At 35.5% G+C, this 16,398-nt stretch overlaps 2 protein-coding genes across 2 annotated transcripts; both read left to right on the forward strand.

The window, feature by feature from the left end:
• On the forward strand, positions 1–3,449 carry LOC132123165 (myeloid cell surface antigen CD33-like). The gene is made up of 8 exons (XM_059533726.1): positions 1–36; positions 149–229; positions 347–712; positions 959–1,249; positions 1,554–1,637; positions 2,036–2,153; positions 2,263–2,314; positions 2,756–3,449. Exons 2-8 carry the CDS (start codon positions 169–171, stop codon positions 3,116–3,118), a joined length of 1,335 nt encoding a protein of 444 aa, XP_059389709.1. The 5' UTR covers positions 1–36; positions 149–168; the 3' UTR covers positions 3,119–3,449.
• A 2,110-nt stretch (positions 3,450–5,559) lies between these two features.
• On the forward strand, positions 5,560–8,075 carry irgq2 (immunity-related GTPase family, q2). Its single transcript, XM_059533727.1, has 2 exons — positions 5,560–5,767; positions 6,680–8,075. Exon 2 carries the CDS (start codon positions 6,701–6,703, stop codon positions 7,838–7,840), a length of 1,140 nt encoding a protein of 379 aa, XP_059389710.1. The 5' UTR covers positions 5,560–5,767; positions 6,680–6,700; the 3' UTR covers positions 7,841–8,075.
• Positions 8,076–16,398: the final 8,323 nt, after the last annotated feature.

The raw sequence follows: 16,398 nt of genomic DNA on the forward strand, positions 1-16,398 counted from the left end.
TCGATAACATTGTGAAGGGGTTGAATTGAGAAAACGGTAAGAAGCTCTCTCTTTAGTGCAGTATCCATATGTTCTATAGCAGGCAATGTATAGTTTCTTTAGAAATGTTAAATGCTAAATTAATGTTTGTTTGTTTGTGTTTGTGCAGATTTGTTGAATACATCCAAAATGCAGATCATCACAACTTGTACAATCCTCTTTATTTTGATATTAAATATGTTGTGTACAGGTATACATCTTATATTGTGATGTTTCTAATGTTTTACATTTAACTTAGAATATTTATATTCAATATGTTAAAAAGTAGATTATATCGAAAAAGCTTAAAGTGCTTGTTTTATTCAAGGCCAAGAAAAGAATGACTGGAACATCACCTTCCATCCACCAGAAGTTACTGCAGTTACAGGATTGTGTGTCCTCATTTCATGTACCTTCACTTATCCAGGTGAAGCAAAACCTAGTAATGTTCTGTGGAATGCGTGTAATAAAAAAGGTAACTGTAGTGAAATATTCAACTTAAGAAAGCTGACCGACGAAAACGTGAAAGAAAATAAATCAAGACGGATTGAGATGCTTGAACATGATCTGACCAAGAACAACTGCAGCATCATCATGAAAAACATTACAGCAATTGATAAAAAACATTATATGCTCAGACTGGAGGAGTCTAGTCGAAACACTTATAACCTCACAGTTAAGATCACCATCCAAGGTAATGCTTATGTTTGGCAATGTTGAACTGGTAATGCATTCTTGTCTAGTCTGATGTTCTCTTTCAGTTCTCTGAAATTGTATTTCTGCACACTTCTGATGTTTTAATGATTTAATGTACATTTATTGAAGTACAATATGCAATTCTTTTGTATTGTATGAATCTGTACTCAAAGAATGACTCACTTACTTAGACTGCGGTAAATGTTGGCAGTGTATAACTTTTGTTGTGTACTTCTATTTGCAGATAAGCCTAAAATGAAGGTTCCTCTTCTCATTGAAGGACAGAAGGCCGATCTCAGATGTTCAGCTCCTTTTCCTTGTCCTGAAACTCCTCCTAAAATAACATGGTGGATCAAGACAAGAGAGGAAAACATCACCTATCTAAAGGATAACATCATCCTGACCAATTCCAAAAGCCTTTACAATTCCACGTTGACCTTAACTCTAACCTCTGACCTGGACAATGCCACTGTAGCATGTGAAGTGAGCTACGGAAGCAAAACCATCAGTACAAACAGGACCCTCAAAGTCACATGTGAGTTTACAAATTTACACTTTAATTACTAGAACTACTACTACTACACCGTTACATAAAGCAAAAATTCAGAAAAACAGCAAAATCCCTGGGATATTCAAAAAGTAGAAATAAAAGTGTTTATTTCTTGCATACCAGTCAATATGGTGTCAAAAACAATGAACCTTTGAAAAATGAAATGAAAATGTGTAAATGTGTTGGCAACTGTTGAAATATTGAGTGGCTACACACGTCTTTGCAGGGGGCAGCCCTAAAGCCAAAACATGTGTTTACTAATTATAATATCAAATTCATCACATGCTAGGTGATACAAATGAACTGAAAGTGAACAAGTCCTTCAGTCCTGGAAGTGAAAACATCCCACAAAATGACACCACAAAAACAACAGGTAAACAACAAAACAGTTAATTTACATTCTGCAGACTCTGTGGATTTATTTCAGGGCAATTATGATTTCGCCAATTAGGACATTTTCCTTCTTTGACATCTTTAGGTCTTCTTGAACAACATTGCTTTCAACAAATCAGATATTAGGAGAAGGTTTAGGGATGTGGTTATGTTTAGGACCAGGGCTGAGCACGGATGACTGAACAAAAATCTTATCAAGCTATCACCTTTCTCTGATTTTAAAGACAATTTATGGTTAGATATTGGGTTAAATGTTGTTCCAAGACAAGATTTCAGAAACATGTCCTACTTGGACAAATCTGATACTCCCATTTCTGAACAACAGGCATTGTCTATTGACTTTTATAGATATTACTAACAATTCTGTGTAAACTCAAGGTATAGAAGATTTCTTTAAGAATTTGAACATCTCAACGATACTCGCATTTGTGGTGGGAATGATGTGTTCGGCGCTCATCTTCTCAATGGTTTTGTGTTGTTGGGTGTTTTGCCACAGGTAGGCCTATCATTTGCCTAAAAAGTCATCAAACCACATTTGTCCTTATAATTTATAGCATTTAAATGTTTGCTTCATGTCTGATCAGCTGAAAATCTTTCCTTAACAGATGCAAACACAAAGTGCCAACTGCAAATACAGAGACTGAAGACAATTTGGAGGTAAAACAGAATCAATAAGCATTACTGAATATAAATATAGGAACCAATATGTGTATATAATATAATATTTACATTTTGTTTCGTTTAAACACAGTCTCATACAGAAATATCTCACGCTGTTGTGTCACTCTGGAGCATTGCATTATTTTATCCATCTTTTACGAAACAAAAATTGCGTCATTGTTTACTCAACCTAATATCATTCGAAACACATTGGATTTTTTTTTGTTTGTTTTTTTTCTCAAAAGCCAGTGCCATAAAAATAGTTTAACATTAATGTTGGGGCTCACAATTAAGTATATACTAGTAATTGAATAATATTAAATATGTGAATGACGCCAAACAGAGAATTTTCAAAAATTACACTTGATAGAATCCTCTAATGACCTCTCTTCCATAAAAGAATGTCAAAAGAATACAGATATATTTTGTATGTATCAGATGGTGCAGACAGACGTAGCTCAGACTGGAATCAATGAGCAAACACCTCTTCATGGACAGCTTAATGGAGGGAACCCAAACACGGCTGAACCAACAGACACAGCAGAGGTAGACAAAGCAGTCGGGGCGGAAGCAGGAGAGGTCGATTACGCCAGCATCGATTACTCCCTTTTAAAGGCTAGACCACCTGAGGAGCAAGAGACAGAACCTACAGACACAGACTATGCTGAGATCAAGAGGGACAGGAGAGGAGATGGGAAGGAGAGGGAAGTCCTTCAAGATGAAGATGACCAGCTTGAAACACCCAACCAGATGGATGGAGAGGAGGAACCTTATCCTAACTCACAGGAGCTGAAAAGTTAAGGACCTACAGAGTCTTGAATACACCCAACAATATTAGAATTTTTAAGATAATGTTTCTATATTATTTTCAGATGCTTAAAAAGTATAGAATGTATTATTTTTGAGCTTTTATGTGTCTAGCTTAATAGTTTCAACATAATAGTTGCATGAAATTTTATTAGATTATTCTCCAACATCTGTTTACATGTGTGAAAATATAAATTTCCCAGTTTCTTGCAAGGTTTTTTCGTTGTTTTTGTTGTTGAAAAGGTTTCTAATATGCATTTAAGGAAGTTTGTGCTTACTGCAACATCTGCAGATATATATATATTTTTTATGTAAATTAAATAAAGTTTCGGATTGTTACCTTCAGCTTCATTGCTTTTAATTTGTACAAAAGTGTCAAATGCACAATAAATTCAGCATTTAAATGGTTTACTGTTATACAGAGTTATTATTTGTCAACATTCAGTATAGGGCTTTGATGATTTAGCAGTCAAGAGTAGTGTCTTGTTCTTCTTTCAAACAACACTTGACCTCAAGTGACATCAGAAATTTTTGCAACTGACGAAAGCACAGATGTGTTGCAATCATTTGACAGAGTCACACATAGGCCTTACACTTACTTCAAAACCTGAATAATGGAGAAAAAGGTTAGCAACATTGCAAAACAAATAACTAACTGTGAAGGCAAGGCAAGGCAAGTTTATTAATATAGCACATTTCGTACACAATGGTAATTCAAAGTGCTTTACATAAAAGAAAGTAAAATAAACATGAAAACAATAATTAAAAACTTGATTTAAATGATTTAAAAACTGACTTAAAAAAATGAAGACAGTTAAAACAGTAAATGATTTTACATAAAATACAGTGCAATCAGTTCGGGCAACACAGTGCTCATTCAATATATTTACATTTACATTTAATCATTTAGCAGACGCTTTTATCCAAAGCGACTTACAAATGAGAACAATAGAAGCAGTCAGGTCAACAAGAGAACAACAACAGTATACAAGTGCCATGACAAGTCTCAGTCTAGTATAGAACGCATAGGTAGGTTTTTTTTCTTTTTTTTTTTTTTTATTAAATTAAAAGACAAGAAAAGGAAAAGTGCTAGTGTTAGTTGGTTAAGTGCAGGCGAAAAAGATGAGTCTTTAGATGTTCCTTGAAAATGAGTAAAGACTCTGCTGTACGAATTGAGATTGGGAAGTCATTCCACCAGCTAAACAATATATGCAGCTAAACAGATGAGTTTTGAGTATAGATCTAAAAGTGGCTAATGTATCCTGCTGGTGATAAAGGCATGAACAAGTTTCTCCAAGTCTTGACTGGAAACAAGACATCTTATTCTTGCAATGTTTTTTAAATGATAGTATGCTGATTTAGTTACTGCTTTGACATGACTACTGAAACTAAGGTCTGTATCCAGAATCACACCAAGATTCCTGACTTGATTTTTTGTTGTTTGATCCCTAGAGTCAAGGTATGCATTCACCTTGAACACTTCATCTTTGTTTCCAAATGCAATGACTTGAAAGAAAGTTCTGGCACATCCAACGATTAATTTCATCAATGCATTGGCAGAGGGAGTCAATGGGGCTGTAGTCATTTGGAGATAAGGCTAGGTAAATCTGGGAATCATCAGCATAGCTGTGATAGGCAATTAGGTTATTTCTCATTATTTGACTTAATGGGAGCATATACAGGCTAAACAAGAGCGGTACAATAATTGTGGGACTCAGTAGTTTGATTCTACATAAGCTAATGTGCATTCTAAAAATCTCAACACCTCTGATTTTGCATAGGTCTGAACAAAAATATGGCAGACTGAATAAATTTGTAAATCCGGGTTGACAGCAGAGGGTGGCTTATGAACTGCAGAACAGAGCTGTTTCCACGCTAACCTCTGTAAACAAAGCTGCTGCAATTAGATCAATTAGCACACAATACCCAAGTGGAAACACCAGGAGTCAAAATTTATGATACACCAATCAGAACCTTTGATGGATAAAGAGCCAAAGTCAGCTTACAGTTTTTCTCAGTGGCTTTGATGCAATTCTCGAATCAGAAATTAAATTCTCAAAACTACTTTTGCAACCTCCACATTATCTAGTAACTTGTGAACATCATAAAAAGTTTTGATCTTTTGATCAAGTTGCAATTGCGTAGGTACATTCATACAACTGGTTATAAACATTTGTCTGTGGTTTCCTACATTATCAGTTGCTACTGCCATGTTGCTCAAAATGTATTACATAGTTTTCTGAAAAAGCTCAAAGGTGCATTTCATGAAACTTCAATTGCAAACCATATATAGACAGAGGACAACACAATGTGTTTAAGCAATTGAGAAAAACTGTAATCCATTTTGGGGATGTTGAGCAAATGCACAATCTTTAGAATTGTCTAAAGGGTGTGTATGTTTTGACATTAGCTGATTCCTCAAGAACTGTAAATCAGCACACCTGCTCAATTCTCCTCAGGGGTGACGTGTGTGTGAGCAGGATTAGGCCTTAGATAACAGGATTAGAATGTTCCACACACTACAGGGAATCTTTAAATAGCCTCTGAGCGTGTCACTGTCTTGGTTCTCTTGTTGTGGTTTGATATTTTCAACCATTTTTCTGTGGTCCACCACACTGGCTGTCATCCTGATCTGAAAAAAAGGTATGTGTTAGAATGGATACACTGAAAACCACCTCAAAACTGTTATTTATATACTCATTATTTCATTACTCCTATTTATTATGACTAATTAAGGTTCATTTTTACTATTTATGGAAAGAAAATGTGTCAGTATGTTACCTATTTTCACTTTAGTTTGCTCTTCTAGTAGCATTACTCTACTTATAGAGTAACTAGATTTTGTATTTGTCAGTAAATAAATTACATTTATATATAAAAAAAATTTAAATGGGGAAATACTGTAAATAAAATAGTAATATATATATATATATATATATATATATATATATATATATATATATATATATATATATATATATATATTTATATATATATATATATATATATATATATATATATATATATATATATATATATATATTTATATATATATATATATATAAAGTTACAGTAACATTACAAAGTTAGCAGTCTGTAAGATTTTTTTAATGTTTTTGAACAAAAAAAGTTTTATGTCTCTGATATTTATCTGATCAAATATACAGTAACATTAAAAAGTATATTATTACAATTTCAAATGAAGTTTTTTCTATTTGAATACTTTTTAAAATGTAATGTTCTGTGTTGTAAAGCTGCGTTTTCAGCAGCCATTAGTCCAGTCTTCATCACATAATCCTTCATAAATCATTCTGATATGCTGCTCAAGAAACATTTCTTGTTATTATCAAATTTTGTTGAATTGGAAGTTCAAAAGAACAGTATTTATTTAAAATGTAAACTTTTGTAATACTAAAAATGTCTTTACTGTCACTTTTGATATATTCGTTTTTGGTGAATAAAAGTATAAAATCTTACAGACTCCTAAAATCTGAACCACACATAACCCCAAATCTGCTTTCAAACACTGTAAGTGATGTGTCTTTGTATTTTTAGATTAGTTTTCCCCTACCAGATATGGCTGATGTGCTGAGGAGTCTTAACCTGCTGGAGACACTAAAGGAGTCCATTGAAAAGAACAACATTACGGATATAAGAGATGCAATGGAGGACATGCTGATCAGCCGAATCAACATTGCGATCATTGGAGACAGAAATGCAGAAAAAGCCACTTTCATAAATTCGCTTCGAGGACTGAGCCAAGAAGATGAATCCGCAGCCCGTACTCCATCATCCGCTGCCCCAGAGGATCTAGCCGTATTCCCGAATCCAAAGCATCCTGACTTTCGCCTTTGGGATCTGCCATCTATTTCTAGCAACGCTTCTTTTGAGGCAGAGGACTATGTCGAACGTTTCAAAGTTATGAGATACAACTCGATCATTATCACATTCACAGAGAAACCTAGTGTTAACAGTGTGGCGGTGTGGAGGGAAGTGAGGTCGCTGCAGAAAGAGACAGTTTACTTCATCTTACTATCATCTATGAAGGACACTGAGAAAACACTGGAGGCGAAGAAGAAGGCAAGCTTAGAAGTCCTCAAGGCAGAAGGAGTTCCTCTGCCCAAGGTGTTTCTGGTACAACCTTCAGCTTTGGAGAAACTTGACTTTCTGAAGTTTTTAGAGGTCATGCGAGGTGACCTTCCAGAGATCAGATCGCATGCTCTTCTTCTAGCACTTCCTACATTTTCCAACTCCTTAGTCACTCAGAAGAAAGATGCCTTTAAGGCACTGGTGTGGGCCGCTGCCTCATTATCCGGAGGCGTTTCTGCCATTCCCGTACCTTTGGTGGGCTCCATGGTGGACGCTACGGTGGCCGTACGGATTCTGAACAAGACTCAGATCTCACTTTGCCTGGACGATGACTCTCTGCAGCGGCTGGCGAGGCAGCGGGGTCTCGACCCAGCCAGGCTGAAGGCCCTGCGCACCTGTGCTCTCTCTGTGGAGGTCAGCAAGAGCGAAGTTAAAAGACGACTCGCAGAAGCCGAGAAAAACACCAGCACTGCAACAACCAGACTTGTGGAACTAGCCATGCCGAGACACGCCAGATCCGTCAGCCGATCTTTCACCGTTATGCTGCAGGCACTCAACACTGCTATTGACGATATGGGTTCTGATGCTGAGAAGGTGGTTGCTATGGTAACAGGAGAGGGACGGTAGACTGAGCAATATCAATACACAAACACACATCATGCTCTGTACATTCAACTTGGACTGATACCTAAATGGGCTATAGCCCTAGCATTTAAACTATACGCAATATATTAATTTAAAAATAATAACACTCTTCATTTTCATTATTTAGTTGATTAATATGCCATATAATATTATATTTCAGTGCAGTTCATTTTAATAGTTAACTATCATAAATGCCCATCAGGGATGCAAATTCATGACCCCCAATTTTTTTCAAATGCAGATTTTTTTAAGGCCACATTCACATTATTTTTATCATGAACTTGAATAAACCAATAAAAACATTTTTGTAGTAATAATACTAATAATAAAAAATAATAAAAGTCCCATATCAGATCTACACAAATGACATATTTTGGTTTCAAAATGTCTATTCTTGTCAAAAGGTCACACATTTGCATCTCTGTCTATTCGTAAAAAGTCTGTATAGAGTTTATTTAACATTAGAATGTTGTTTAGACTTAAAGGGCAATGGTACACTTCTGCTATTTAAAAATATATATATAAAAACATTGCAATTAGTTCCGTTTTCTTTTCTTGTTATGTTTCAATGTCTTACATGGTCATAATGTTACTGGATTTTATTTAGCCTTTCATTACCTTTTTACACTGCACAGCTTTTTACAAAGCATGCATAAGTTAAATTCCATGTGCAACATCAAACCCTCTTACATCTGAATAACAGTGAGCATACAGGAAACACGAATACACAGGGATTACTTAAAGGGATACTCCACCCTAAAATTAACATTTTATCATTAATCACTTACCCCCATGTCGTTCTAAACCTGTACAAGCTTCAGAACAAAATGTAAGATATTTTGGATGAAAACCGGGAGTCCTGTGACTGTCCCATAGAATGCCAAGTAAAATACACTGTCAACATCCAGAAAAGTATGAAAAGCATCATCAGTCCATTTGCCATAAGAGGTCCAACCATAACATTATGAAGCGACAAGAATACTTTTTGTACACCGACAAAACAAAAATAATGTCTTTAAACAACAATTTGTCTCCTCTGTGTCTCACCGCATCACCGTAGAGCCATTTTGGAGAATATGCTGAACGCAGACAGCTTACCTCTTCTGTGTTAGCCATGCCACAAGGATACATTTTCTACATGTATTCATGTTTTTATTTGAATCCATTTAGAACTCGTTCTTCTCCCTTTTCCTATCACATATCAGATCATAAAGGTGTTTATTTTCAATGAAAGTGAATGAAATATTAACAATTTTTAAGTGAAGTGTCTCATGGGAAGCCTATTTAATAAAGTTATGGAATAGATGTAGGGAGGGCTTTATTGACCCAATAAGGCAGCATCAATTTAATAATTTGAATAAATATGTTACGTCCCAGTCTGTATGAATTTGTGTTCTATTTTCATGGTGCATGAATTTCATGATATGCTGCCAGTGGACCCAGCAACATTCTGGGAGTTTTTATTGTATGTTTTGTCCTATTTTCTGTACTCCTCCCTGTCCTAGTCTAGGTGACTGGACCTACCAGCTGCTCCTCATCAATGTCAAGAGGAGCCAGTATTTAAGAAGCTCAAGTGCGTTATTCAGTGAGATGTACCTTCACCCAAGAGCATGAGCATGAGATGTTGCCAGTACTCAGCAACAGAGTGTTGATTTTGTTGGTGTGTTTTAAAGTGATGGCAAACCGAGGCTTAATGAACCATTTGGGTTTGAGGCTTTCATGAAATTATGCTGAAAAACGGTTCATTACGCGAAGCTTTTAGCACAGTGCGCTTTAGCGACACCTGGTGGTCAGAATTGGTTTCTCCACCAGATCTAACAATGGCTCTTCTAACTGTATTGTCAGCTTGGATCCACGATATACTGTATATCCCTTCATCATAAATAAAACGCAGAAGAAACTATGAGCATACATACAGTACCTAGTTCTGTCGTCAGCTCATGAAATGGCGATTAAAGCTGCAAACTGTGCATGTATACGCAGCACACAAGAACGTCTCTCATGTACAAATAAAATATATCAATTCTAGATCACAACAAGACACAAGCTGGTATGTATTTTTTTTATTTGTAATTTAATGCACAAATAAATGTGAGCACAGTGCACTTATAACCTACTAGAAAATATACGAAAATGAAACCATTTAAATGCATAAAATAACTAATTTTATATTCTGGCATTCATGTCAACTGCTGATTGCTGGCATTTTTATCACTATCTGCATGCCTCATCCGTGAGTATGCGATGTTGGAGAGCAAGCATTTAGGAGTTTTGATAAGCTGAATGAGCAATAAAGCTATAGTGAGCCAATTTATTAAAATACCTAGAAGTGAGGAATAATACAAAAATTGTCATATTCACTCAGTAGTACTTGATAAAATTCATATACAGTATACCTCAATTGCAGTTAAGCAGAAATTAATTGTACTCAGTTGTTTTTAAGGCACTAAATAAGTCCAGTACATTATAGTCAAACACATTTTTATATTGAAATAATTAAGATTTCTGTGCCACCCCAGACTGGTTGCTGACCCCTCCCTGGCCGCCCCATCATAACACCCTGGCTCCGCCACTGGTCGGGTGTTAATGTCTGATAAACACAGCACACAGACATGTTCATTTAAGCTTTGGCCAAGCATTGTGTATTTTTTACTTCCTGTAGATGTGACAATGGCTGAGATTTAAAGATCAGAATCTCCCCAGTTAGCTTACTGTAAGTAAGGGAAACTGATTGATCTTAGACTAGCAATACAAGAATACACACAAATACATTCACACTTAGTTCATTGTTTATGAGTTTACAGTGAACTAAACTATACATAAAAAACAAACAAATTACATAGGCCAATACTGAAGACAGACCGGTTTGATGTGGTTTGGTCATTCAGTAAATTCTGATAAATTACAGTATATACTCTCATTCATAGTCATAATATACATCCATCCTGAATTATTTGTTTATTCTTCCATGCTATAATTAGTCTGCTGATCTCGAAGCACAGTTTTACACCTCAATTAGATGCGGTTTTATTTCCTGAATAGTTTGACAGAATTCACATCACTGTATCTACCATAAGTATGTCTTTTGTCTATTTATTTGAATCATTACTATTTAACAATAATTAATAAAAAAATAAATAACATGTAGGGCATGCATCTGTTCCAAAAGGACAAGCAAAAAAAGGAAGAAGAAACAGGCTGACTCATGAAAAACTGACACCACCAAAATATATACACCCACAAACACCAAATGTGCTGTCAGAGTTTGTTCTGAAGACACTGGAGCTCAACGGAATAATATAACGGTCTTAATTTCATCAGCAGCAGACAGAATGATGGTTTCTGAAGGGAATCTTCTGCTTCTGTTTGGTGTGTATTGTCTCTATTGTATACTGAATGACAATTTTTCTAAATGATTGTCCTAATTTATCAATATAAATGAAAGTATCACTGATGTTGTTTTTCCTGCAGTTCTTCTTACGGTCTTCTGCACCGGCTCAAATAAAAAGCTTATAATTGTGCCTGAAAAAACAGAAGAAATTAATGAAGGATCATGTGTGACCATCCCCTGTGCTTACAAAAAAGAAAAGGACGAAACATTTACACTGTTATGGTTTAAAGATCCAGAATATGATGACAAGTCAAATATGTATATCGGGACTATTGTATATAGTAACACAGAAGAACGTCCCCAGTCACCAGATTACTCCAGCAGAGCTGAATACATCACCAATGTACTGAAGCAGCAAACACAGCAGGATGACAACTGGATAAAATGTGATTTAAGAATCACCGATCTTCAAAAGACAGACAGTGGGAAATACAAGTTTAGATTAATTTATTCCACGAGTAAGTTCATCAGTGATGCTCTGACTCTCACAGTTACAGGTGAGCAATGGTTTATTGAATGGGATTCATTTTAATTTGACTTAAAGGCCGTTTTCTTATAAAAACTAAAAATAATACAATAAATATCATTTAGTCACCTTCATGTCTTTCTTTCCTCTGTGGAAAATAAAACAAACATTTATCAGAAAGTTTATGCTATTTTTTTTAAACAATGAAATAAGGGCTCCAGAAATTTAAAACAGCAAGTAATAATAGTTCATATGATTCAACACTATATTTGAAGTCTTCATCAAGAAGCTACTGGTTTTCATGTGTCTCATCAAAGCAGATCAATACACACAAACCTATTGTATGACTCAAGAATATTGTGCATGAGTCCTTGATATGTTTATCTGTTATCTTTAAATACCGAGAGAGAGAGGGGGGGGAGAGAGAGAGAGAGTAAGAGAGTGAGGGAGAGAGAGAGAGAGAGAGAGAGAGAGAGAGAGAGAGAGAGAGAGAGAGAGAGAGAGAGAGAGAGAGAGAGAGAGAGAGAGAGAGAGAGAGAGAGAGAGAGAGAGATGTTGTGTTCTCTTATTACATTGCTTGTTGATAAATGTCCACTAGAGGGAGATATTGTTCTATACATAGAAAAGGAGAAATGTAAAAGAAGGAGAGGGAGAGAAGGAAATGAAAAAGTAAAGAGACCTGTTCGTTACTCGGTGTGCTCTCATTTATTTTTATGTAATTACACAACAAGAGAGAGAGAGATTAGGGTGAGCAAATGATTTTTTTAAATTAACTATAGCTTTGATAATTATGGAAGCAAATTTCTGCTGTGCACTGTAAAAAGTAATAACTGAATCAGCTTAAGAAAAACATGAAAACATAACTGAGTTAACAAATTTGTTGATTTTACTTAATTAGACTGTTATGTGAGCTTTCAGGTGGATGCAATCGTTAAACTAAACAACTTTAGCAAACAGTTCTTAAGAGCATCTAGTGCAGCGATGGCCAAAGTCAGTCCTGGAGAGCAGAAATGACTGCAGAGTTTCACTCCAACCATAATCAAACACACCTGAAGAAGCTAATCTAGCTCTGTGTTTCTAGAAAGCCACAAGCAGGTGAGTTTATCTCAAGGTTGGAGCAAAACTCTGCAGGACTGTGGCCCTCCAGGATTGATGTTGCCTCCCCTAATCTAGTGTGTTGGACTAAAGGTCCCACTGTTGCCAAGGTTTGGTGCAAAGAATTGTCACAAACAACAACAAAAATAAATAGAGTTTTAGAGTGTATACAGTTTGACAAATACAGTTGTCAAACAAGGGTACAGTAAGTTTTGGGGGTCTTAAACTCAATATATTTACTGGATTTTGCTAATATGACAAAAACATTGTGTTCTGCTAAACCGGCAAAAAAAAAAAAAAAAAATTATAATAATAAAAAAAATAATATATAAAATAATATAAATATAAGTATGAAATATAACTATATATGTACAAAATATTACAAAAAATATAATCAGAAGATGACTACGAACAGAACTTCAGAGTCAGATTGTGTTTGAAATTTGTGAAAGAGTCAGAATTGTGAGATATAATTCTGGGAAGAAAGGTCTAGATTGTGATATATCAACTTGCAATAGTGGGGAGAAAGTCAAACTTTGCCACAGAATAATAAGAAATAATCATGATTGTGATTTTCTTTTAACTCACAATTCTGACTTTTTCCTTACTGTTACATTTAAAAGTTAATTTCTCAAAAATTGTGCTTTTCTTCTCAGAACTGAGATTACATCTCATACATCCAGCAATATTTTCTCAGAACTTGTAACTGAAATAGATTTCTTTGTTCTGGATCACTTGTTCTCACTCCATATTATTCTTGTGATTCCAGACAATCCTTGTAAGGTGCACATTGAATCATCAGAGCTGACAAATCCACTCCAAGAGTCAGAAGAATTGACTGTTCGCTGTTCCACATCTGGTTCCTGTGATTCTTATCCTGAATGGCTCATCCATACATCAGGACAAAAGCAAGAATGGGTTTCCTCCTTGTCAACTGATATGATCAGACTGACTGAAGAGAAAGGAGGAGACAGAAAAGTCACTGAATTAAAGCTCAATGTGACATGGAAAGATGACAACCGCACTCTGTCTTGTCGTCCAGCGAAGAGTGTGGACAGCTGCCAGATCAGGAATATCACACTGTCTGTGGAATGTGAGTGTGTACATCATGTGTTTATGAACAGACACTGTATATTTACTGTACAGTCACTGACTGAGCATTATTCACAGCAGCTGTCTTCATCTCTTTTCTTCTCTAGATGCTCCTAAAGACACAAAGGCAACCGTGAGCTCTGAAGATGTAAAGGAGGGAGACTCAGTCACTCTCTCCTGCAGCAGCGCAGGACGCCCTGATGTCAGCTTCTCATGGTTCAAAAACGAGAAAACAGAAATAGCTCAACAAATGTCTGACTGGACACTAGTTAATGTGAAACCAGAAGACAGTGGAGAATATTACTGTGAAGCTAAAAACAAGCATGGAGCAAAGAAATCAAATATCATTAACATTGATGTGAAGTGTGAGTATAATAATTTATGTGAACAGATATCTTTGAAGAAAGGCATAAAGATTATAAAATTTAGTGCTTCATCTGTTAAAATAATTACATTTTACTTTAAAATGTATTAAACATGCTTTTCTTGTGCCTGTGCACTTTTTAGATGGTCCACAAGGCGTCACAGTTCATCCTCTGGACAGTGTTAAAGATCTCAAAGAGGGAGACCAACTAAAACTCATGTGTTCAGTCCAGAAAAGTAACCCAACAGTCAATCAGTTTACATGGTACAAAAATTCCCAAGACCTGCATAAAACCGGCAAGACACTCACCATCAGTGAAGTTACTGCAGAGGACAGAGGATCTTACCATTGCCAGGCTTATAATGGGATAAAAACTGTGAAATCAAATGACCTCAGGGTTTCTGTAATGTGTAAGTATTACATTATTTACAGCACTTTATATTATTTATTGTTCCTTCAAACAAATGTGTTGATGGTTTGTTTGCTCAATATGACATCAAACTAAAGTTATGATCAGCTAAAGCGTCAGCTAAATGTAATGTAATGATGATAAAAGTTAACATTACTCATTGTCATTTGGAAAAATTCTGCAGAATAAACTAATTAAAATTTTAAAATGCTTTAAATGTAAAAGCATGTTAGAGGATAAATCTCTTCACATAAATAAGTTACAATAATATATTTTTACCAAAACGTGTTAATATTTTATTATATTTTACTGAGTGTGACGCTCTTCTAAATGTTTGTTTTATGTTCTCACAGATTCACCAAGAAACATCAAAATCGAGGGCTCGACCTTTGTAAAAGTGGGCTTTCCACTGACTTTGACTTGCTCGGCTGATGCTAACCCTTCGTCACACATGTACACATGGAAGCACAAACCTGGACTGTCTTCTTTCCCGTTATCAATAGAAACTGGACAGTTAAATATTAAGAATGTGACCGTTCAACATGCAGGGCAGTACACATGTGATGTTACCAACACTATTGGCACACGATCACTCACCATTAAAGTTGATGTGCTTTGTAAGTCTGTTTCGCTCTAAAATCTATATCTTAACTAATCAAAGTTGATGATTTCATGAATAGCCAAATAATTTTTGTCACTTTTTCTTTTGAACTCTTCAGATCCTCCAACTAATCTCAGTTTGATCATGAAGGAGGAAGTGAGAGAGTTTGAAGTGATCTCCATTATCTGCTCGGTTCAAAGCTTTCCTGACTCACAGCTCACAGTGACAGGACCTTGGGGTGATCTGAGATCTGTTCAGAAGAATCGAGTGAACAGCACTCCATCTGCAAACATGTTGACTCTCTACTTCAATGTCTCTGAGTCAGATGCAGGGATGTACACATGCAAAGCAGGAAATTCAGAAGGAAATTCTGGAACTGAACAAGAGCTAATTGTGTTGCGTAAGTAATAATCAAAATTTAAATATGTACAATTATTAAAAGTCATTTGAAGGACTTTTGAGGGGTTTGAGATGTTTTAATTTCTTTGAAAGCGACCAAACTGATTAATAGGATTACTTCAACTAAATAATTTTTATCTTTTTATATATCATGTGTGTATAGATGCATCTAAATATGTGAGTGTAAGTTCTAAAGGAGAACAGACATCTGGGAGTGAGCTGACCCTTACATGTGAGGCTCACTCCAAACCTGCTCCATCCTCATATGAGTGGAAGAAACGTTTTAATGGGGCGATAAACACAGTCGGACATAAACAGGAACTACAATTTACCTCTCTGAAAATCACTGATTCTGGTCAGTACATCTGTATTGCTCATAATTCCATTGGGAAAACAGAATCCTCATCTGTAGAGATCAAGGTCAAGTGTGAGTACTCTTTTCTTCTAGTTATGACACACTTCAGCTTTTTGAGGCAAAAATGTTCTTCATCTTTGAAATTGGACTTTACTGACAGATATGAGATTGTCCAAAATGTTTTAGTTATCTTAAACAGTCTAAGTTTGTCATGATAGCTAAATGAATGGTTTAATATTACACTGCTCAAATTTGTTGTTGGCTATGACATTCAGTTATTACAATAAATTGCATAATCATTGTTTTCCCCATACTAAATGGTAATTATAAATATTCATGTCTGTTTGCCTGCTTTTCTATTGATGCTC

Source organism: Carassius carassius, chromosome 41, assembly GCF_963082965.1.
Source record: "Carassius carassius chromosome 41, fCarCar2.1, whole genome shotgun sequence".
Lineage (NCBI taxonomy): Eukaryota > Metazoa > Chordata > Actinopteri > Cypriniformes > Cyprinidae > Carassius > Carassius carassius.